The sequence below is a fragment of the Anthonomus grandis genome, chromosome 5 (assembly GCF_022605725.1).
Source record: "Anthonomus grandis grandis chromosome 5, icAntGran1.3, whole genome shotgun sequence".
Taxonomy (NCBI): Eukaryota; Metazoa; Arthropoda; class Insecta; order Coleoptera; family Curculionidae; genus Anthonomus; species Anthonomus grandis.
The window spans coordinates 28,543,258-28,566,638 of record NC_065550.1 but is presented as its reverse complement, the minus strand read 5'-3'; the positions used below and the strand labels follow the sequence as shown (position 1 = coordinate 28,566,638).

The following is a 23,381-nucleotide window of genomic DNA, read 5'->3' as shown; positions in this document are numbered from 1 at the left end:
AATTTGAAAATGGCTTCAGATGCCTGGAATAAAAATTTAATTTGACACCAAAGTCCTGGAAATATATAAAAAATAAATCATGAATTCAAATGTTTTGGATTAAGGTCTGTAAATATCAGAAGGAAATTTAAAATAGTTTTAAATACCAGGGATAAATTCGAAAATTACTTCAAATATCTTGAAATTTAAACCTACAAGAAAATTTACATTAAAATTCTGAAAATATATAAGAAGTAAATCATAAAGCTCAAATCAATATTAATAGTGCAATAAACTTTTAAATAAGATTACTTATTATAAACTATTTTTTTTTAAATAAATGTAATGGCAACGCCTGAACTTAGAATTTTATAATTTTAGTCAAGAATATTTCGGTTAAGTTTTTATTTTAATTTTTATGAAAATAAAATTTTTTATATAGAAAATATGCAGTTTCTTTTTTAATATAACAAAAATACATCACTGAAATGTTTATAATACCAATTGAAATTCCTAATTAAAATATAAATTTAAAGATATTTTTAATTTAATTGGATATAGGGTCAAATAAAATTCCAAGTCTTTTAAAATTTTCCTTTATGCTAACGTTTCAGCTTATTCTAGGCCTTCTTCAGGGTGCTAGAAATAATTAAAGACCTTTTTTTCTAAAGTGAAACGGCACTTTAGAAAAAAGGCGACACAACTTTTAAGATGTACTTTAAGGATCTATTTTCGGATAAAAAAAATAATAACCCAAATATATATAGGTATTTTTGTTCCAGGATTACAAATGCCGAGTACCCTTTAGCTATTTTGAAAGTGTTAATGGTAAAGAAAAATAGTTTAGCTGCATTTCTTTAACCCATTCGTTCCCATTGTACTCATATGAGTACAGTGAACAAAAAGACCTAGCGCTGACATCTATTTTTGAATTTTGAAATTTCCGTGAAATATAGGGATGTGTAAACAAGTATAATTTCATGTAGACCTTTAAAAATGTGGTTATCGCGATGCAGAATTTTGTTGTTGTTGATTTCGATAGTCAGTGTCCAACTAGTGTTAAAATCCTGTGACTGCCCAACGTAAGTTATTGTTTTTTGTTACCAATTGATAAATCACTAGGTTTCAATGTTGATTATAATGGTCTTAGGGGATCATAAAACGTATTTGTTTTTGTAAGCCAGTAATATTACTTTTCTGTTGTCACAAAATGGCCCCTCGAACCTTACTGTACTTATTTGAGTACAGTGGGCACTCAGTGTCTATTTTAGGAAAAATGTTTTGGGTCCTAATTTTTATAAAGTAAAAAAATTATATGTGATAAAATATGGTCTAATAAATTGTTTACAAAAAAACATAGAAAATATGTCTTTGGCTCTGTCGCCTAACAATATTTTTTTTATTGCTAGAACTGATAACAAAAAATGGATTTTGATGACGATGCCTATGTGCCAATTCCCACCTCAAATTTTTATGGTAAAAGGTATCAAAGGCTTGGAGCTGCTCTAGAAGATATCTGTTCAATAAATAAGAACGTTCCAGCTGATATCATTATAATACCACCTGATCCTGACAGTCAGACTGACGAAGAGGATATAGATGATGATTTGATTAAAGAGAATGAAGTAAGCCAGTTTCCTAGGGATATCCCAGGTCAAATAGAGGTACACTATGTGGATGAAGATACTATTGATGAAGACATGGTTTTGCGCCAAAATCTACTAAAAGGCTCTGCAGCTATCAAACTAGAAGATGCTGCTCAATCGTTGCGAAAAAAATAAAAATCCAGTGAACCCAGATGGACTGAAAATATTATTGATATATCTTTACCATCAGCGCCTGGGACCACTGATCGGTTAGAAATAGTCAAAAGCGACTTACAGGATTGTACTCCAATTGAAATCTTTGAAAAAATATTTGATGACAAGATTGTAGACCATATTGTACATGAAACAAACTTATATTCCTCTCAAAAAAATAATCATGCCTTTTTCGTTTCTAGAGCCGACATAAAATTTTGTTATTTACTGGATATCACAAGCTTTCCCGTAAGCGTCTTTATTGGAGCCTTGATGAAGACGTTGGCGTACCCTATAGCAAATTCCATGTCTAGAAATCGTTTTTAAGATATAAAGAGATATATTCATTTGGCCAATAATAATAATTTGGACGGGAATGACAAGCTAGCAAAATTGTGCCCTTTGGTAGATCTTCTAAATCAAAATTCTTGCAATGGGGCATCTTTCACGAGGAGCTCTCAATAGATGAAGCTATGGTGAAATATTTTGGGCACCATCCCTCAAAACAATTTATAAAAGGCAAGCCTACCCGTTTTGGTTATAAGGACTGGATGTTGACCAGCTTCACAGGATATTGTTATTCCTTTGATACGTATTGCGGTGCCAAATCGTCAAATTCCGCTTTAGCTTCAAAATTACCTTTAGGATCAATGGTAGTATTAGACCTCTTAGAAAACATTGCAGTCCCTTTGTACCATACTGTGTTCTTTGACAACTGCTTTACTAGTTTTGACCTTCTAAAAACACTTAGAGAAAAAGGCCAAAGGGCCACAGGCACTGTTAGGGAAAATAGGACCAAAAAATGTCCACTGACGAACAACAAACTATTTCAAAAAAACGAACGTGGTTCTTATGAATATAGGTATGATAGTGATTCTCATGTTTTATTTGTAAGGTGGAAGGATAATAGCGTTGTAACTTTAGCAAAAAACTATGACAAATTTGAACCTTTGTTGTTGGTCAACTGCTGCAAAAGAAAAAATTGATGTTCTGTTCCTCAGCCATTTTTATTTCAAACTTACAACCAACATATGGGAGGCGTTTATCTACACGACCAAGCAGTCAGGAATTACCGAATCAATATTCGCGGTAAAAAGTGGTGGTGGTGCCTGTTTACCCATATGGTGAATATGTCAGTTGTAAATTCATGGAGATTACATCAATTAGCCTCAGCAGAGAAAATGGATTTGCTTGGATTCCAAAGACAAATTGTGTTGCATTACTTGAATTGCTTTGGCAAATCACGGTTTATGAAACAGAGACCTGCTGCTCAAGTTCTTCAAACGATTAGACAACACGAAGGTGGTCACTTCCCACGCAAACTGGAAAAGCAATTAAGGTGCACTGTGTGTCGTCAAAGAGCTAGATGAGCTTGCATAAAATGTCAAGTAACACTTTGTTTGGAACGAACCTGTTTTATAATGTATCACTCTCATTAAAATAAGTTTTCTTTTGTAAAATAAAAAAGTTGTTTTGTCTGCCAAGTTACCATTGTACTCATTTGAGTACATATCTATATCTAAGTTATCTTTAGAATTAGAATATAGGTTTATATGTCGTTTTGTTAAGAATATAGATATTATCACAATGACGAGTATTTTTTTTATTTTTTTGACTAAAAGGTACCGTGGGATCTACTGAGTTAAGGTTAATAATTAAAAGTTATAAACCACAAAAAAAATTATCAAGGGAGTTTTGGATGAATGATTATGGGTTGAAATAACTCAATTTGTTTAACTTTGGTTTAATTACATTAACTCTCATTAATCCCATTTTCTTACATTTAAATACTACCTTTATGAGCCACGCCCAAATTTAAAAAAAAAACATAAAATCATTAAATAGTCCACAAGGTAAGATACAAGAATGATTTGATGAAAAAATTTTCCTTTATCTTATAAGAATCGCATTTCTTAGTATTATTTGTAATGAATAATCAAATATATAGGGAAAAGGGAATATTACACCTTTGCAATATTCAAATTACCTTAAAAAAATTCTAGTTACCTTAAAAAAAACAAAAAATTGTACTATAACTTTTGTACTATATTTACAAAGACCTAAGGCAAGTTAAATTTATTTTAAGATTTTTATTGACTTTGCAGGTTAAAATGCATTTTCTACTAAAATTATGCATAACCTTTAAGAAAACGACTGTTGCATTTTTTTGCTTAAAAAATCAAATTATAGAATCTGATACAGGGATGGTTAAGGATTGACATTACTTATTTCTTTTAAGCTTTATATTGGTCACGCTTAAATTAAACAAAATATGCACTCTTTATTAAAAATAAATCAAAAATAGTTAAAAGAGTTTATTCCAGTGAAGTTTAAGGACTTAAATAGTTCAATTTGTTCTTTTTTCTTAACGATAAATGGTCTTAAAATTTCTATAAAAAAATAATGAAAATGAAGAGAAATTCGAATTAAAATTATAATTCAATGAAAAGAGATTTATTGTACTCTCTATAATCAAAATCAAAATAGCCAAGGGAGTCAGATTCAGGTAACTCTAAGGGTTAAAAAAGTCCTGTTCTCTTTTATCTTAAATACTTTTAATATTTCTGTAAAAAAAATTTAAGTCAGAAAGGGACAATATGCTCTCTGTATTAAACATTCAAGGAATTCAGGAGTCAGATTTAGTTACAAGGGTATTTCACACATTTATTACTCAATCCTACCTATAAATAAAAAATAATCCTCGAAAGATTGACATATACAATAGTTTAAAAGAAAAATTCGACTCAAAAATTTTATAAATTTTGAGGCAGTAGGGGACACTATCCTCTAAATAGAAAAAATATATTTAAAAAATAGTCAAGGAAGTCAAATGCAGGAAAGAGTTATAAAACCCGTTAGTTTTCTTTATGATAAATGCTCCTAACATTTCTGTAAAAATTTTAGAGAAACTAAGAGAAAATTGGCTCTAAAATTTTTAACATTTTAGACCAAAAAAAATATGTACACTCTCTATTAAGAATTTAAAAACTATTTAACAAATTGTCAACTGTTTTAGATTCAGGGAAGTTCAGGGGTTAAAATATACCTATTTCCTTAATGATAAATGTTCATACATATACAAATAGAAAATCGATAATTTTAAAAACTCGAGAAAAAAAGTAAAAATATACCATTGCATTGAAAAACATATTTTCTTTTAAACCTCTAAATCTTTTAAATTGCCAGTAAAATAATATAAATATATATGTAAGACTCCACTTATGCATAACTTGAAAGGGCATGACTATCAGTCATGCTCGATAATTTTAAAAACTAGAGAAAAAAATAAGATTATACCCTTTGCATTGAAAATTAAAAACTTATTTTCTTTTAAACCTTTAATTCTTTTAAATTGCCAGTAAAATAATATAAACATAAATAAGACCCTACTTATGCATAACTCGAAGGGACATCGACTGTCGCTCACTCTAATTCGCCGCAACTAAGTGACTATGATAAATGGAGAATTCATTAAGCTTATCAACGGATATAATAGATAAATATCCGTTCAGATCTTTAATAAAATGAAATTCCGGGTAATTTTCTCGAATTTAACCAACCGAAATTAAAATTCTCTTTAGTAGAAAAATTAGGTCAGTAATGTAAAACGAGGCCCCACCTGAATTTCGTAATCTTCTCTCAGCTTGTTTCCTTATAAAGCAATTAACTTCTCGTTAAACTTTAAGCAAGATTAATGAAACCGGGCTGTATAAATTCTCATTTTCAACGGAACTAAGCTTTTACCTACCAGGAATTCCCCGACAAATTTCCTTTAAACCTTCTTTCGTTGATAATTTCATGGAATTTACTTGAACTTGACATTTTTATATAACATCGGGCCTAGAATGATTAACTATTATTAGCTCATAAAAACCATCATTTTACATTCGTTTTGCATAAACGAAAATTTAATGGCGGGACAGAGCAGGCGGATTTAGGGCTCCCAAATGAATGCTTAAACTTTTCACGGCACCCCTAAACTGCAATTAAGGTTTAGCGGTCGATGTAAGTACCATTAAAGTCCCCGAGTGCTGAAATGATTAACGGTTTTAATTTTTCAATTTTTAACGACCTATATGTTCAGGTAGTTTTCTTTTTAATTGCAGGAGACAAAGGGTGTACCCCAACGGCACCCTTCATATCATGCAAACACAGAGAAGGGAAGACGCGGGTACATATACGTGTCAAGCGCAAAATAGGCAGAGAAATTCCGCTAGAAGGGATGTAGAAGTACAAGTTATAGGTAAGTTTAAGATTAAATGTGAAAGTTTCAAAGGGTTGTAATGGTACAAGGATTGAAGAGGATCTAAATTAATCTTCCCTTTTTGACAAAGAATTAGGGTAAAATAGTTATAAAATCAGAAAATATATGTGATTTTTTATATATATTTTTATATATCTTGTTCCATATTTGCGTCATAGTTTGCCTTCTTGAGATTATGATTCTAACATGTTTCGGCTGAAAAACCGGCTTCATGAGTTCGCATTGAAGAAATTTCATGGAAAAAAATTAATTATACCCCAAGCTTAAAGAAAATCCTAATATAATGACTTTAATTTAAGGGTTTAGAATCTAAAAGTAAAAATACCGATTTTATTTAGACAGGAGCAGATCAAAAAACCTGTTATCGCTTCTTTTCTTCTTTCTTAAAAGAAATTTGTATCAGTTTTTTACTCAATATCTTTATACTCATTATTATACGTCTTCAGTATCTGTTCTAATACTAATAACGGTGTTTTAATTGAGTCAGTTAGTCTTCATCTCAGTCTTTTCTTATTAATAGAGTGATTCAGGTCCTTAAGTCCAATTTTTTGTCTTCCAGGCATTGTCTACGATTCTTTATGTCATTTATTCATCTGAAATTATTTTAAATTTTATTCCAGGATTACGGACTATTTTTTATGACTTTTTAAGGTATTTTTTTTAAAATCTTTCAAGCATTTTAAATATTTTTCTTTTTTTCCAAGATTTTAAAGTAACTTTTCAGGTTTTCCAGGCTTTTGACATAATTTGGAATGTCGTCCAAGTATTGATTTTTTTTTCTGGAATTTAAAGTCGTTATTGTTTTATCTCAGACTTTCTTTAACGGTATTTGTTGAATGACGAATATTGAATGCCTTCCAGGAATTATAAATAACTTTTCATTTTATTTCAGAATTACGTAGTAATTTCCAGGTATATCAATAGAGTCAAGCTTTTTTTAGGTTTTCCATACCTTCCACGTAATTCTAACAATATTTGTTTAGGACCCAATTTCAGAAATTTAAAACAATTTTTTATTTAATACCAGAATCTTGAAGTAAATTTTCAGAATTTTGATGTTAACTTTAAGTTCTTCAATGTAAATTCGTTGAAGTGATAATGTTTTTTTGATTATGTCTTTATGATCATTTAAATAATATTTTAAATCATAAACACCACATATGCAAAAATAACGACAAATTTACCAAATATCTAGAGTTTTTCATATATATTTAATTGCCTTGTAGGTAATAAACAATATATTTTATCAAAAATGTGCATAATCTGTGAGGACACGACTGCCACATTCGAATTTCATTGGTTCAAATATACCCCTTTTTATTTTACAAAGAATGAAGGTCAGATATCCAGAAAATTAATTATTTCTGGCTCTAATGTGCGTTTGTTAGATGTGTCGTTTCGACTAAAAAGTATTCTTCAGGAATTTACATTGAAGAAATCGAAAATTTAAATATTTTTGTTCCATGTGCTATTAAGAAATATTTCGTCAATTTAAGAAGGAGCGCTATCATATTTTATTTTTAATCATATATGCTTTATTTTTTATCAAAGTTAGTATTGTTGCTGCTAAAATCCCACAAGAAATGGGGAAAAATTAAATATTTTTATAAATTTAGAGTTTAATATTAAAAAATAAACAAAATATTAAAGCCAATTAGTGTAATGTAGTATAAAATATAAATATCTCGAACTTTTGCAAAAATATCAATTTTCTGGTAAGCTAAAAAGGATTTGCATGCATAACTTTTAAGAAGACGACTGACACGTTCTCATTTTTATTATTTTAGCTTTACTTTTGGTGATATATTTGTTAGTGCTTTGGGTGCACCACTACACCCTGTTTTGCCTGAAAGCCCATCTTCAGGGTAACACTATTCCTATATTTCAGATACTATAATATACTCGCCGGCACAAAATTCCGTCACCCTGAAATATTGGCCAAGTTAGATGTTTTATAAATTTTTTATTTTTTATCAGATTCTCACGATTTTGCCATCAGTTTTTAGATACATTTGTTATGATTTTTTAAAATCATTTTGTAAAGTAGCATTTTTCGATAAGGCTATATTATACAGGAGTAAAACAAACTGTTGTTTTTTCTCGTAATTTCAAAAGACCCTGTAGGAAAATTAAGGTGGATAATTCTGTTTACATACTGTTCGTTGTAATCTTTGATGTATTCTAAACATTTCGATTTTTGATTCATTCCATTATCTCATTTCTGCTGCGAGCTGCAAATTTTTTATTAAAACGCTGATTTGAAGCTTATTTTTAGATAATTAATGTCAAGTTTTCGGTTAAAAATTATCGACGTTGGCTAAGGACGCAATTAATGTGACATAAAGTTTGACAGTGTCACTATTATAATTTGTTGTGTGTCAATATGGTATTTACTCCAGCAGACATGGATAAAATTGTTGCGTTAATAGAGGATGGCCGTACTAAAAGTTATGTCGCCGTACTCTGAGATTTCCGCGGTCTACAGTTCGAGATGCCTGGAATAGGTATTTACAGATGGGAATTTTTACTAGACGACAAGGCTCTGGCAGAAGGAGAATGACCACTGCAGCTGATAATCACTTTGTCACCATTAGTTCTTTAAGAGATCGAAGATCTACTGCTGTGTGTCTAAAAAATGACTTGCGAATACTTCATGGAGTAAGTGTAAGTGAAAGAACGATACGTAGAAGATTAGCAGAAGCTGGACTTTATTCACGAAGGCCAGCAAGATGTCCACAATTACTTCCTCGGCATCGACAACACCGACTGAGGCTTGCAAGATCGCATTTTGAGTGGACTCTAGAACAGTGGGCAAACGTACTATTCACAGATGAATTCAGGGTTTGATTAAGGACGCCGGATGGTCGTGAGCGGGTATACAGACGTAGAAATGAAAGATATGCTGACTGCACCATTTCAGAACAAATCTCATATCGTGGCGGTTCAGTCATGATTTGGGCGGGTATTTCTACCGAAGCACGCACCAATCTTGTATTTATTGAAAATGGAGCTCTAACCGCCCACCGTTACATTGAGGAAATCCTTCAAGAAGTTGTTCTCCCATTTGCTCCATTTATTGGGAACCAATTTACATTAATGCATGATAATGCTAGACCTCACGTTGCACATGTAGTGAGCGAATATCTGGATGAAGTTGAACTCCCAAGATTGGAATGGCCCGCATGTAGCTCGGAAGTCAACCCAATAGAACATCTTTGGGATCAACTTAAAAGGGCCGTTCGTCGTCGTCCTGTACAACCACAAACCTTGCAAGACTTACGACTAGCGCTGATCGAAGAATATGAGGCTATTTCTCAAGAAAGAATAAGGAACCTTATTCATTCGATGCCGCGAAGACTGCAAGCTGTTATTGCTGCGAGAGGAGGAAATACACGCTTTAAAAATTTATTTTTTAATTAACTTAACAGTTTGTTTTACTCCTGTATAATATAGCCTAATCGAAAAATGCTACTTTACAAAATGATTTTAAAACATCACAACAAATGTATCTAAAAACTGATGGCAAAATCGTGAGAATCTGATAAAAAAATAAAAAATTTATAAAACATCAAACTTGGCCAATATTTCAGGGTGGCGGGATTTTGTGCCGGCGAGTGTATATTATAGACCTACATATCATGAAGAATCGCAATAAACTTGTTCCAGCTTTAGGATATGGAATAACGAAGCAATAAATGAATAAAATAATATATAGAATATTAGAACATGAATGATGAAGCAACTTTCCTGCCTATTTCGATAAATAAGCGCAAAGTATCCAGTAAAAAATCATATATTTGAGGAAATATAAAAACTTAATTCACTTTTATTGTAAGTTGAAAGTTATCTTATCTCCATGTTATGCATAACTTGTGAGAAAATGAATGACACATCCATATCTAAGGCTTTGCGATATTTTGTTTGATGCCCTTGATGTAATAAAATCAAAAAATTAATAACAATCTTCCCATTTTCAGACACGATAATTTATTTTAGACCTAAGTATCATAAAGAATCGTAATGAATTAGTTCGAGTTTTGGGATATATAGAATAACGAACAATGAATTAAAAAAAAAACTAATTATTCGAAAATAAACACTGAAACAACTTTCCTGTCTATTTCGATAAATAAGCCCAAAATATCTGTCTTACAATCACATATTTGAGCAAATATAATAGTTTATTTTAAAATGCCATAGATTAAAGAATTTTGTGCAAAATATGCATAACCTGTAAAGATATTATTGCCACGTTCTTATTTCGATAGGTGCCAGCTTTAATTTTTTTATTTTTTGCGCTTCATTTTATCTGATATTCATCTTCAGGGTGCAAAATTCTTTTTTTTATTTGGACATAATTTTTTTATTCTATTTAGCGCTCATGAATTATAAAAAATTGTAATGACATAATTACAATATTAGCTATTGAAATATATCAATTTTTTGTTTCTTTTACAGTAAATTAAAAAAAATATATATTCAGAAAAAAACGTCATATAATTCAGGAAATAAATTAATTTATTTCTATGTTATCATGTCATCAAGTTACAAGATATTTTGTGCCCATTTTATGCATAACTTGTAAGAAGATGACTGACATATTCATATTTTTATTTATTTATTTATTTATTTAGTATACATTATAAACACCAGCAAACCGGTAATTACATGCAATGAGATGGCAAAATCAAAAATTATAAACTATACGTTACAAATTTAAAAGAAACTAAAGACAGAAAAAGAAAAAAAGGTAAAGATATAAAGAATTGACGTCACTATACCTAAACTGAGTAGATTTTTACCTTAACACACATTAATTTACATATGTCGTAATTGATTTAAATTAGTATAGAATATATCAACGTGGAACTGTATATCTTGAAATATATCAACTTTCGTTAATTTTTGAATTAATAAGAACAAAATATTCAATAATTTATCTTTAAGTAAATTTTTTTTTTTTTCGAATTTGACTGTAGGATAAAAGATAATTTGTATCCATGTGCATGCATAACTTGTAAGAATATGACTAACATATTTATATTTTATTCCTTGTGGTATGTTTGTTTGATGCTATTGGTGTAATAAAATGTTAAAATCCCAATACGTTTCGACTAAAAAATAATTTTTAGGGCTAAGAATTTAATATTTTTTCCCATTTCAGACTTGATTTTCCATTTAATTTCAAGCTCAAGAATTACGAAAAAAATTTATGAAATAATATTAGTTTTAGGTCTTAGAATATACCAGCTTTTAATTTATGTTATATATTGAGAAAAAAGTCATATATTTGAGCATAGATGATCATTTGATTCAATTTTATCTTAGGTTCAAAAAGTATTTTATTATCATATTATGCATAATTTGTAAGAACATGACTGACACATTGATAATTTAATATTTGTGGTATGTTTGTTCGAGTGAAATAACACCTTCTAAATATCGAAAAATTCATTAACTATAAAAGAGTTTTCTTTTTAGTAAAAATTTTAAAAGCTTTAAAGTTTTAACAAATTATTTGTTTCATGCTTACGTTTTCTGGATCTATCTGGTGTCAATTGAAGCTTATCTTTTCAAACAGTAAAAGCTTAGAATTTTCATTAGAAGTACAATTTTCCAGGCAACTGAGATTGGAGGTTTTGTGTCTAAATTTGCGTTGTTGCAGTGGATTACTTAAAAGTAATTTAAATTTCAACTTCAAATACGTTTTATTTGCCAAATATTAAATTATACAATAATTTTTATTTTAATAGTATTTACATAGCATGGCAAACACCAAATTACATATAGTATGGCAAACAGCGGAAATAAAGCATAACCATTTTGATATTAAAGATTGATTACTGAAAATTACAGGGTATTTTTGATCTGGTATTTTTTTTTAGACGAAGCTTCTTTTGATAATAATGGCAGCGTTAATTAGCGCAGTTTTCATTACTAGCAATTTATTTTTTACTAGATAAATTCATCACATCAAATTTTTTAAATGAGTATTTTGGTAATCAAAGGATAGGTAGAGGCGGGTTGGTATCTTGGCCTGCAAGGTCCCCGATTTAACCAAACTGGATTTTGTCTTGTATAAATTATACTAAACGACTCCTACCACAAGTGAAAATTAAAATTCGGAAGATTTTTTAAACAGTTACCCCTATTATGTTGATAAAGGTTAGTGACTCATTTTCTAAAAGAATATTACCGCTACAAGCCTTTCTTTGCTCTATCTTATTCGGTGTGTTTGTTCGGTCTTTTTAATGTAACAAAATATTAGAATTCCAATACGTTTTTACTGAAAAAACATCTTCAAAGTAAAAAATTCAAGATTTTTTCACAATTTTTGAATATGCATAACTTTAAAGAAGATGACCGTTACGAGCTTTAATTTACCTTATTGTTTTGCGGTGTATTTATTTAATATTCTTGTTGCAATAAAATCTTAAAATCACAATCTGTTTCGACTGAAAACCCATCTTCAGGGCCAAAAATTCAATATTTGTTCCACAGACGATATAGTTATCTCAATCCCAAGTATCATAAAAAATCGTATTACTCTAAAATTAAATGCGATTTAAATAAAACACAAAATACTTAAATTATTTATTAGCCATCCTTGTATCAACATAGTCTCTGGTTTTCTAGTCTTCAGAATGAGCTTATTACCTTTTGCTCAGGGAAATCAGTGTGCCCTAAGTGATAATTATTCCCTCTAAAAGTGTTTTACAATATATAAAATTCACGACAGACCCTAAAGGCCCACGTCCACTGATTAAAAGTGTGTTTAGAATTAAAAGTTTCCCAATTTTTAGTATTTTTTTAAGATGGATTCCTAATTAGTTAGTGTGAAATTTTTGTTAAGTGCAGCTTTAGTTAACTTTAACCAATAGGACTTTTACCATTTTAGATCCGAAAAATGTATAAAAAAAAATATTTTTTTTGAAACCGAATATTTTTTTTTAATTTTTGATAATTTTAGGCCAAATAATTTAAATGTCAACCAAGGTTTGTCACTAAACGACGTGATAAATAAACTAATTTACGCCCTATAATTGAGTTGGCCTACTTTTCCTTCCCTAAAATAATTAAATTTTAAAAAGTTCACACCCTTGTTACCCTGTCAATTTGCACAAGTCAAAATACTCTCAAAGTTATTAATTATTCACTAGTTGGAAACTTTTAAGGGTTGTTCGATGTATACAAACTAATGGCCACTTTATGTAATGTTTTGAAGGATTAATATTTTTTTATTTAGTGCAGATCAATAAAATAAACTCCCTTCTGCTGCTTTTAATAGTTTGCTCCCGTTTCTCATCCACAAAAATAAAATAAATTCCGAACGATTCAATTTCCTTTTTCGCCACATTTTCCGGGTGGCTTTTCGGAATTTTAAGATGCCAGGGTCGTCGCGAGGCACGGCCTAGCCAGGCAACTTCTGACAATTTAACTTATCCTATAATTCCGGTGGAAGACCGTAAGTTATAAATGACGTAGAATATAAATTCGAGTCAAAAGGAACAGCCGAGATAGCGACCGCTAAGGAACGTTTCCAGGGTTTTGAATAATTGCCCTCGCCTCGTAAAAACTGTTTTGTTCAGTTGCGACCGGAAATAGTTCGAGTCTAAAGGGTTGTTGCGGATATAAATGAGACGTTTATGTTTGTTGCATTTTCTGGTAATTTTCCGGTAATTTTTAATCTTAACGGAAGCTATTAACCAGGAATAATTACCAAAAACTTAACTTTAGCGAAACATCTGAATACGGGAAGAGTCCAATCCAGATTTCATTCATTTATTTATTTTTTTAATAAACATTCGTCTATAAATTACTTTTAATGCATAACTTAAATGGATACGATTTACTTTTCCTTCTACTAAGATAAATACAAAAAATTATATTTTTTAGTAATTAGTTTGTTAACTTGTATTACCTTATTTATATGCAGAAATTAGGACTATAAAAAGAGTTTTATGGTGCACGCATTTTAGTACTAATTTTCAAATGGCTTAAGTTTTATTATCAACTTCACTAGTAGAAGGTTACTTTTTATATTTAAACCATTTACACAAAATATACGTAAAAAGAATATCTAAAACCGGGTATAGTAAAATACAAAAATTGTGATTATAAGGAGACCTGAGCTTGATTTCTGGCCACACACTCTTTGAATATAAATGTTCAAGTAAATTGCCAAAATTCTATTACTTTTTTTTTGTAAAATTATACATAATTTATTATGTTCTTTACGTTTATTACTCAAGAACTTCCAGAATGTTTGTGTATTAATTTAATTTTTTTCTAGCTTTCGTTGGATTACAAATTACTACAGAGCCCGATGCATAACTTAAATGGATACGACTTACTGTTTCTTTACCTTTTCATTAATTTGAAATTTTGTAGGATAACTACTTATACTGTGACAGTAATTGATAGAACATTCTATTAACAATAAAAAAATTATTAACCTACTACAAAATCCAATGCATAACTTAAATACTTGCGTAACTGCATAACTTTGAACTTTATTTAGAATTGAAACTGATACAACAGTGTCAGCAATTTTAAGAGTATCAATCCCGAACATTCCATAATTAGTTGAAATAAAACATTTGAGGAATATTTTCTTAAATATAACATTCACAGATTCGTGAAATTTTGCGTGAAAAATCTGTATATTTGTTGATACTTATCTAGATACTGATCTATATACTTGTTTCAAAAATATCCTCAAATTAAAAAAAATAAATATGTTGAATAAATTAAATTATCAACCTAAATAGAAGTGTGCTATTTAATTCAATTTTACGAGTTTCTTTAAACGTTTAGTTCAAATAAGAATTTCATAGAGTTTGTATGGGGAAATTCAATGGAGTTAAATTCTTTTCTATTTTTGAAAAAAAGTTCTATTATATTATTGATGTTTTATATAAATTATTATCGTATTCAACAGCTTTTTAAATCCGTGGGCCCCAATCCGAAACCCAATTTTTGAGGTATCAATTGTAATGATTTGAATATGATTTTTTTTTCTATAATTAAATAAAAATTAAAAAGTGGAAAAAAACTTACATAAAAATTAATAAAACATAGAAATTAACATTCAAATATACAATAAAATTTGTAGTAATTAAAAAATAAGTTTTACGTGTTCCAATAGAGAATTTCTTATGTAACATTATTCACAAGGTTCTATTAAAATATGTACATAAATTATTAAAGACCAAAATTTTATTAATTCATTATTTAATATTGTACATAGACGTACAGATATGAAAATCAAAAAACTATTTGTAATTAAAATAAATAATTTACTATCTTCCCTATTTTTATTCTTTAAGATTTTTTTGGGTATTAATTTATTTTTTGTTACCATTTGTTTGGTTTCTCTAGAAGATAATATTTTAGTCCTACTGAACATAATGCATATTTAAGTTGGATGTGATTTGCTTTTTTTTAAATTAAATACAAAAATAAAAATTTATAGAACGTGAAAATGAATATTTAAAAATATAATAAAATGTTCAATAACTTAAAAACATGTCATATAAAAAATTAATATGACATATTTTAAGTGAGAATACCTTATGTAATAATAAATTATTCATAAGAAAGTGCTTATGAGATATTGTACATAGATGTACAAATATAAAAATCAAAAAATGACCTGTAATTAAAATAAATAATTTATTACCTTTTTTATTTTTATTCTTCAAGAATTTTTGGGTATTTATTTAATTTTTTTACTAGCCTTTATTTGAGTCTAAGTTATTATAGAGCCCGATGCATAACTTAGAGGGATAGGATTTACTTTTTTTGCTATATATTATGTGAAGACCATATTTAATAAAATATGTTGTACACGAAATTTATATAATCTTTTCATTAATCTTAATACAATAATTAAATTACTAAGGAACCCTAAATAAACATATATTTAAACAACTAAATGCATAATTTAATTGGATGCGCTTACTGTTTTTTCAAATAAATAAAAAATTAAAAACTGGAACACGAATTTAAAAAAAATATATAGAACATAAAAATTAACTTAAAAAAATACAATTAAATTATCAATAATTAAAAAACAGATATAATTTTAAAAAATAGTTATCAGAAGTAAAAACTTCTTGTTTCAAGTTGCTCATAAAATATTTACACAGGTATGTAGAAATATATATTTTTTAAATATAATAAGATAAATAATATAAGAATAAACAATTAATTATCCATGTAATAAAATATTTTTTTAAACATTTGATAATTAATAACCACAGAAATACATAATTCAAGTCGAAACGATTTACTTTTTCTTATAATAGGTAAAGAAATATTCTTTTTATTTTTTTTAAGGTTTTTATGGGCAACGGCAAATACTAAAATAAAAACATAAGATTAAGCTTTTAAAAATATATTTAAATACTTATTAATTAAAATGGATATACACGGTGATTTGAAAGTAAGCGTAAACCTTTAAGGAGCGAAATTCTTGAATGAAACTTAAACAAAAATTATTATAATAATAATTAAAATAATAAATAATAATCTTTAAAAAATCAATCAGACGATTCAATCAATCATTAAAAAAAAATGAGTAAAAAGCTCAAATTCCTTTGACTAATATTTACATTTTCAATTGGTGTGATACTAGAATATTGCAGAATAAGATCTATAAATTCCAATGCCAACACTCTAATAGATAAAATTATTTTATACTGAATATTCCAGTTTCTTTATGAAAAATTAGAAAAATTATTGTTTAGTTTTTTTCACTAAACAGTTTCCTGCAAAGTTCGTTTTCCTTTTTTATAACAGTCTTATAGTTTTTATATTTCACAACTTTTAAAAACCCATTTCATGACTCAAAAAATCAAAAATTGGGGACATACTTGAGAATTTTTGCAAAAAAATAAATTTTAACTTTCATAATCTTGTAGGATAAATTTTATGGAAAAAAAATTTAATTTTCTTCATAGATTTAAGAAATATTAAGAGAATCAATTTCTCTTAATATCTAACAATATCTCAGTATGAATCAGAGATCTCAACTAAAAATTAAACTTTTTCGTTAAATATCCAGAATTTTTTAATCTCTTTAATAGTTCTATTTTTGAGAACTTGATTTTCCTTCAAAATTCACGAATTTAAAAAAAAAACATTGAATTTACAGTGACGGCTTAAAAAAACTATTTTCTAGAACTCATATAAAAAAAGCTTAAAATATTGCAAAATAAGATGCATAACTTAAGTGGATTCCATTGACATTCTTTTAAGGGATATAAATTACACCCAAAAAATCCCAGTTTTATTAACCATCTGGATCACAATCCCCGAAAAACAACAGTGTTTCTTTTATAAGCCTCTTCCAGCATACGTGTATTACAGATTAAAACCCTTACAGACCCTTGTTACGAAGCTTAACACCCAGTTAAAACAAAAATTCATATATTTTATAGCGTCACACGAAGAAATAATAACGGAGGTATAACCCTCATTAATTTTAAATACGCCCCGTGAGTGCCGTTCTGCAAAATTAGGTGGAGATCTTTGCCGGGCATAAAGTATAGAAAAGAGCAGACGCGGATGTATCTCGCGCTTAACGTCACGGAAAATATGTCGGAAAATTTACTTTGAAGAGGGCACCTTGTATGTAAATAATCCTGTTTTATGTTGATCGAGTTTTCCCTGGTATATGTAGGAAAACCCTTCAAATTGAAATGTAAATGTTTTTCTCGTGGAAGTAAATGTTCCAAAGGGAACGTTCGAATGGTGTGACGCAAAAAAAGGAATTTGAGCTCCTTCAACATGACGTGTAAGCACAGATTATTTGAGGAATATACCAGTAAAGTTCTATCAATTAGAAATCTTGGTAATATTTGCATTAAATAGAAGTCAAAGTCCAAGAGCTATCAAATATGAATTTTTCACGGATATTTTTAGCAGTAGCTCAAGAACAACTTGTAAATGCAATAAATGAAAAAAAAACTTCATTTAATCGTTTCAGTTCCCCCAAAAATACTGCCAATCAACCCGATGACCGATCTACTACGGGAGGGAATGCGGGCAGCAATCACCTGTCAAATTATGGAGGGAGACCTGCCAATCACCTTTCGCTGGGAACGAAATGGAAAGGTTCGTTTTTTGTTCTGTTAACATTAAAATTTATTTGATATTTTTTTAAAAGGTATTAGGGTTCAACATTGTTTTTCATATGAGAACAATTCTTATTATGATATGTCGACCTAAGTGTGATAAAAATTTCTAGGTTATAAGTCTTTTGATTATTTTGGTATGTCTTAAAACAGTTTTAAAATATAAATTTAAGAATAGTTACAGGCATTTGTACTAGCAGTAAGAAAGTGAAGGATATATATAGTATTTTGATCAAATTTTTAAGGAATTTTTCAGTCGGTTTGACCTTAAGCAGTTAGTCAAAATGTTTTAACTCTTTGTATTATTTTGGTATATTTTAAAATAATTTTAAAATTGGAATCTAAGGATAATTAGAGGGATTGTACTAGTTATAAGAAAGTGAAGAATCGAACCGTTCTGTTCACCATCTGACCCTAAGCATTAGGTCGACGTGTTTAGGAGGTAACTTGGTTGGTGCACTTCAACTGCCTGGAAGAAAAAAACGATTTCTTCCAGGCAATTGGAGACTTGACAGTAAAGATATTATGCTGACCTATAACTGTCTGGAAAAGTTTTTTTAGGCAGTGGATTATTGAAACAGTAACTTTTTATTGTACCTCAACTACCTGGAAAAGGAATATTTGATTAATGATAAAATTGTATTTGTATTATTTTTAGTAATATTCACCAACCAGTTGCTTCTCCAACTCGTTATAAAAATGGACAAAGCTCTTTATTAGATGTGTTTTTATGCAGTGACCACAAAAGTGTTTTTGACCTGTACTCAGAGCCATCCATTAGAAAAAATGACCATGTGATTTAAGCTGCAAAAGCTCAAATAACACTTAACCTCCCAGACCAACAAAGTTTTCGGAAAGAGGAAACTTTTATTTTGCTGATTATCAACAGATAAATAGTTAAGTTATGCAGCAGATAGCCAATAGATATAGTTGCAAATTTGAACATTTTGACCATCTGGTTTAAAATGCTATAGAACACCAAATCTGTTCTGAGTTAATTCTAAGCCATGAATCAATGAAAGAAATTTGAAACTAATATACAAAAAATATAAACTATGAGACAAATATAAAATCAATAAGACTGAAAGAAATTATGAGGCTTGTACAATACACATCAAGTGCCTGCCACCTAAGCATTTGGTCGTAGTGTTTATACAAATGTGTGCAATCGGTGAGTCTTCTATCGGACCTTAACTGAGCTCGGAACCGTTCAGTTCTCCGTCCGATTTAATTTCAATAAAAAATTTTAGGTTTTAACTCTTTGTGTTATTCTGGTTTGTGTTAAAACTGTTTGAAAATAGGAATTTAAGGATAATTACAGGGTTCTGTTAGTTTGATTTTCAGCATCGAGATACTGATGTTAGATTTATTTGCGGTCTGGTTTAACTCGAATAGCATTCGCTGCAAGTTATCCTTTCTGTAACCTTATCCTATATTTTTCACTTGATTTATTATGTGGCCCATTAGCAGGTTGAAGAGTATCGGTCTCAGGCTCTCCTTGCCTGATACCTATAGATAGATTCTTATACTGGTGTTGATATTCAGTTATTTCATTACCTGGATTATATTGTTGCTGGATCCTCATTCTTCTAGCATTCTTAGCACACCTTTTAGTTACACTCTATTAAATGCTTGATGTTAAATGTTAGGTCAACAAAGCAGAGGAACGCAGGTTTGTGAAATTCTATGGACTTCTCGATGACTTGTCGAAGTATAGATATAGAGTAGATTGTTGATCTATTCTGCCTAAATCCTTGTTAACTGCTGACTGTACTTGATAGATTTGGATTATTATTTTGGTGAGTAGCTTCATGGCGGTGTTATGCAGGCTTGCTTTTCTCTCTTCTTATAGATAGGGATTGTAATGCTAGATTTCCATTCTTGGCGTTCTTCTTCTGTTAATACCATGTTACACTGTAAAGGTGAGCTCTCCATATTTGAGCGATTTGTTTGTTATTTTATATGAGACTGATGATTTTCTGTTCTTTCAGTTTGTTAGTTGTTGTTTTGATCTCTGTTTTGATTATAATGTACCTAGTTGTCGGTCTTGTTGGGTATGGTACATATGGCTTGTTCTTTGGTTATACGGACTCTCAAGGTGGTTTATCCATTCCTCAGTAGTAATATTGACAATTTATTAATTAACAGCTAACAGGTAATTAATTAACATATTTTCCAAGAGACTTACTGAGAACTTTTCTCAATAGTCTTTTTTGATTTATGTTATTTTAAAATTGACTCGTATTGCTGACGTTGTTATTCTGATTGTTGGTGAGATACTTGATGTAGGCTACTCTTTTGTCTGCAGCGAGGGTTTTTAGTTCTGGAGTAAATCATGGTTTGTTGGCTTTTTTATTCACGTTTATCGTTTTTTTTTTTGGCAATCGCTTCTTCTGTTACTGTTATAATAATAATTTTGATTTTGGACAAAGCCGTCTGGATTGTATCCTCAGCTGTTATTGGATTTGCTGTTATTTTTTCATGATTTGTATAAGGCCTTGGTGCTATCATTGTATAAGGATTCTATATTGAATTTTTTACGGATTACTGGTGGTTTTTTCAGAATAGTTACACTCCTAGTTTTATTTTACATAGCACCAGTCTGTGTCCAACTCCTATTTTTGGAGAGACAAGTGATTGTATATCCAGGATTTGCATTGGAAGATATTTCTATTGGTTATTATGTAGTCTATAGTGGACTGTTATGATCTACAGTGGCATAGAATTTATTATTTATTTGTATTTATACACTTACTAATATTGCATGTATTAGTCGGTTATATAGTAAATAGTAAGTAAGGTATGCTCATTTTGTGTTGTTTATATTTCTAGTACCAGATTTGCTTCTCTCGTTTCTTTCTTTTGCACTATAGATAAGCATGTAATTGTTGTATTTTGTGGTTCCGCTCCCTTTTTTTTAATTCAGATATTTCACATATATCTAATCGGAGTCTGTGTACTTTCATGCGGATTTCCTGGTTTTTTGATATTTGAAAAGTCAAAATGACCAATTTTGAATTTGGCGGTCGAATGGCGGAGGACCGTTCAGTTCTCCGCCCGACCTAACTGTGATAGAAATTTCTAGAAGGTCTTAACATACACACTGGATAATGATTGCAGAGAGGTATGGATAAATAAATAATTTACAGTGGAAATAAGTTGCGAAATAAAGCAAAATTTTAATAAATATTGCAACAACTGAAAAAAAATTGTATGAAGCAAAAAAAATTTAAAATAGTTTAATGAAAATCACTCGGAATTTTTAGGTGAAGTTCTCATAGCTCTGGCAAACTTGAAGTTTATTTCTAAGGTTCAAAAGTTTACTTACACTTACAGAATTGAAAATTTGTTTTTTATGTTTAATACATTATTAATTCCTTGAATAAAAAACTGGTTATTAAATAAAAAGAATAAAAAATACAGGTACAGGTTTTAATCAGTGGTAATAAGCAAAAATCACAAAACGAGAATAATCCAGAAAATAGTTGGAAAACTATTTGGATTAATAATTAAAATTAGGAAAGATGAAGAAGTAAAAAAAACTAGTTAATCAATTAAAAAAATTATATTTAAATTTAATATTTTTTACAACATTTTTCTGCTGTAATTTAAGAGAAGAATATTCAATTATTTTTTAATAAACTTGCTTAACCTAATTTCTCAGTTTCTTCTTTAAAATAAGAACAAAAAATGTCTAAAAAAATCTAAAAATAGTGAAAATTTAAGAGAATATTTAAAAAATAAGGTTATTCATTTTTTAGACTCTTTGTGTTATTTCGGTATATCTTAAAACAATGTCAAAATAAAAATTTCAGCGTAATTTCAGGATTGCATTACTTATAAGAAAGTAAAGAATATAACCGTTCAGTCCTCCGTCTGACCTTAAGAAGTTGATCAAATTAACAGGAGGAGAACCGTTCAGTTCTTCGTCCGACCGAACAATATAAATAAATAATTCAGGATGGAATTAGAATAATACGAAATAAAATAATATTGAAGACGTGATCCAACAACTTAAAAATTAATTATAAGAAGCAGGAAGATTCAAAGAACGAATTAATAAAGAAGTTTCATAAAAATTACTCGAAATTTAGAGTATTATTTAGGTGAATTTAATGTAGATTAACTTGAAATTTAGGGTATTTCTCGCCTAATAAAAGTGAATTTCGCTTTAAAACCCCCAAAATTGCAAGCCAAAATGAATTATTAGGATATTTTTAAAAAATGGGCTTTGATTGGTGCTAATAATCAGTAATCATAAAACGTGAATAATTTAGTAAATAGCCATCTACTTTTAAGATTTTCTGCACCGATTTAAGAAATTTTACGAAACTTATTTTCATGGATCTCAACTGGAAATTCAACTTTTTGGTAAATATCCAAATTTTCTTTCATATTTCTAATGGTTTTCTATTTTTGATAACTAGTTATTTCTTAAAGTTCACAAATGTAAGAAAATCATTAAATTTACAGTGGAAGCTTAAAAAATATTTTTTAGAATTTTTTGAAAAAAAAAAGTGGTTTTTAACAAAATTAAATTGCAATAATAAAAAAATATATATTTCTTATCGAACATAGAAATAAAAAAATTAAAATTTAAAATATAGAACAGGAAAATTAATTATTTTAACCTTTTAAACACCCAACTGCATTTCAAGTTGATCAACTCCAGCAACTCCAAATAAAACTACAATTTATCTACATAGAAGTCTGTTTAGTCGGGCCGCATTTCACTTCAGAATAGATCACTTACATTTTATTGCTCCGTAGCAAAAACAGATGAAAATAAATGGAGCTTTTCGGCCCGCGGGTGAAAATTTATGTTCTGCTCCACGGCTTTTATATCTCCCGCCCTGAAATTGATAGATATAGACAGCTTCCTTTAACTTAAATCATCTAATCATAATGTATCATCAGCATTTTAGCCCTTAATCAATAATGCAGCCCTGGGATCATTTGGATGGATGAATTTTCTGAAAAGATATTAAAGAATATTGGTTTTGCTTACACCCGATTGGTGGGAAAATTTTTTTAAGTTTAAAATATTAAGTTTTAGAATTTTTGGAGAAAATAGTTATAAACTGCATTGTTTGCTTTTAACAACAATCTTTCTTTAATCTCAAAAATAATATTTTTTAACAAAATTAAATTCCATTTTTTAAGTCAATATTTCGAGCTGTTTTTGAGGGTGGAATGCCT

The 23,381-nt window shown here is 29.2% G+C and overlaps 1 protein-coding gene across 5 annotated transcripts in view; it reads left to right on the top strand.

Annotated features, from left to right (window-relative positions):
- Positions 1 to 23,381, top strand: part of LOC126735931 (cell adhesion molecule Dscam2) — a 241,220-nt gene that overhangs the window by 160,032 nt on the left and 57,807 nt on the right. For all 5 annotated transcript variants that reach the window (XM_050440056.1, XM_050440054.1, XM_050440055.1 and 2 more), the window contains exons 10-11: positions 5,885 to 6,021; positions 18,035 to 18,162. In XM_050440056.1, the coding sequence (XP_050296013.1) occupies positions 5,885 to 6,021; positions 18,035 to 18,162 (265 nt within the window). The remainder of the gene's footprint in view (positions 1 to 5,884; positions 6,022 to 18,034; positions 18,163 to 23,381) is intronic.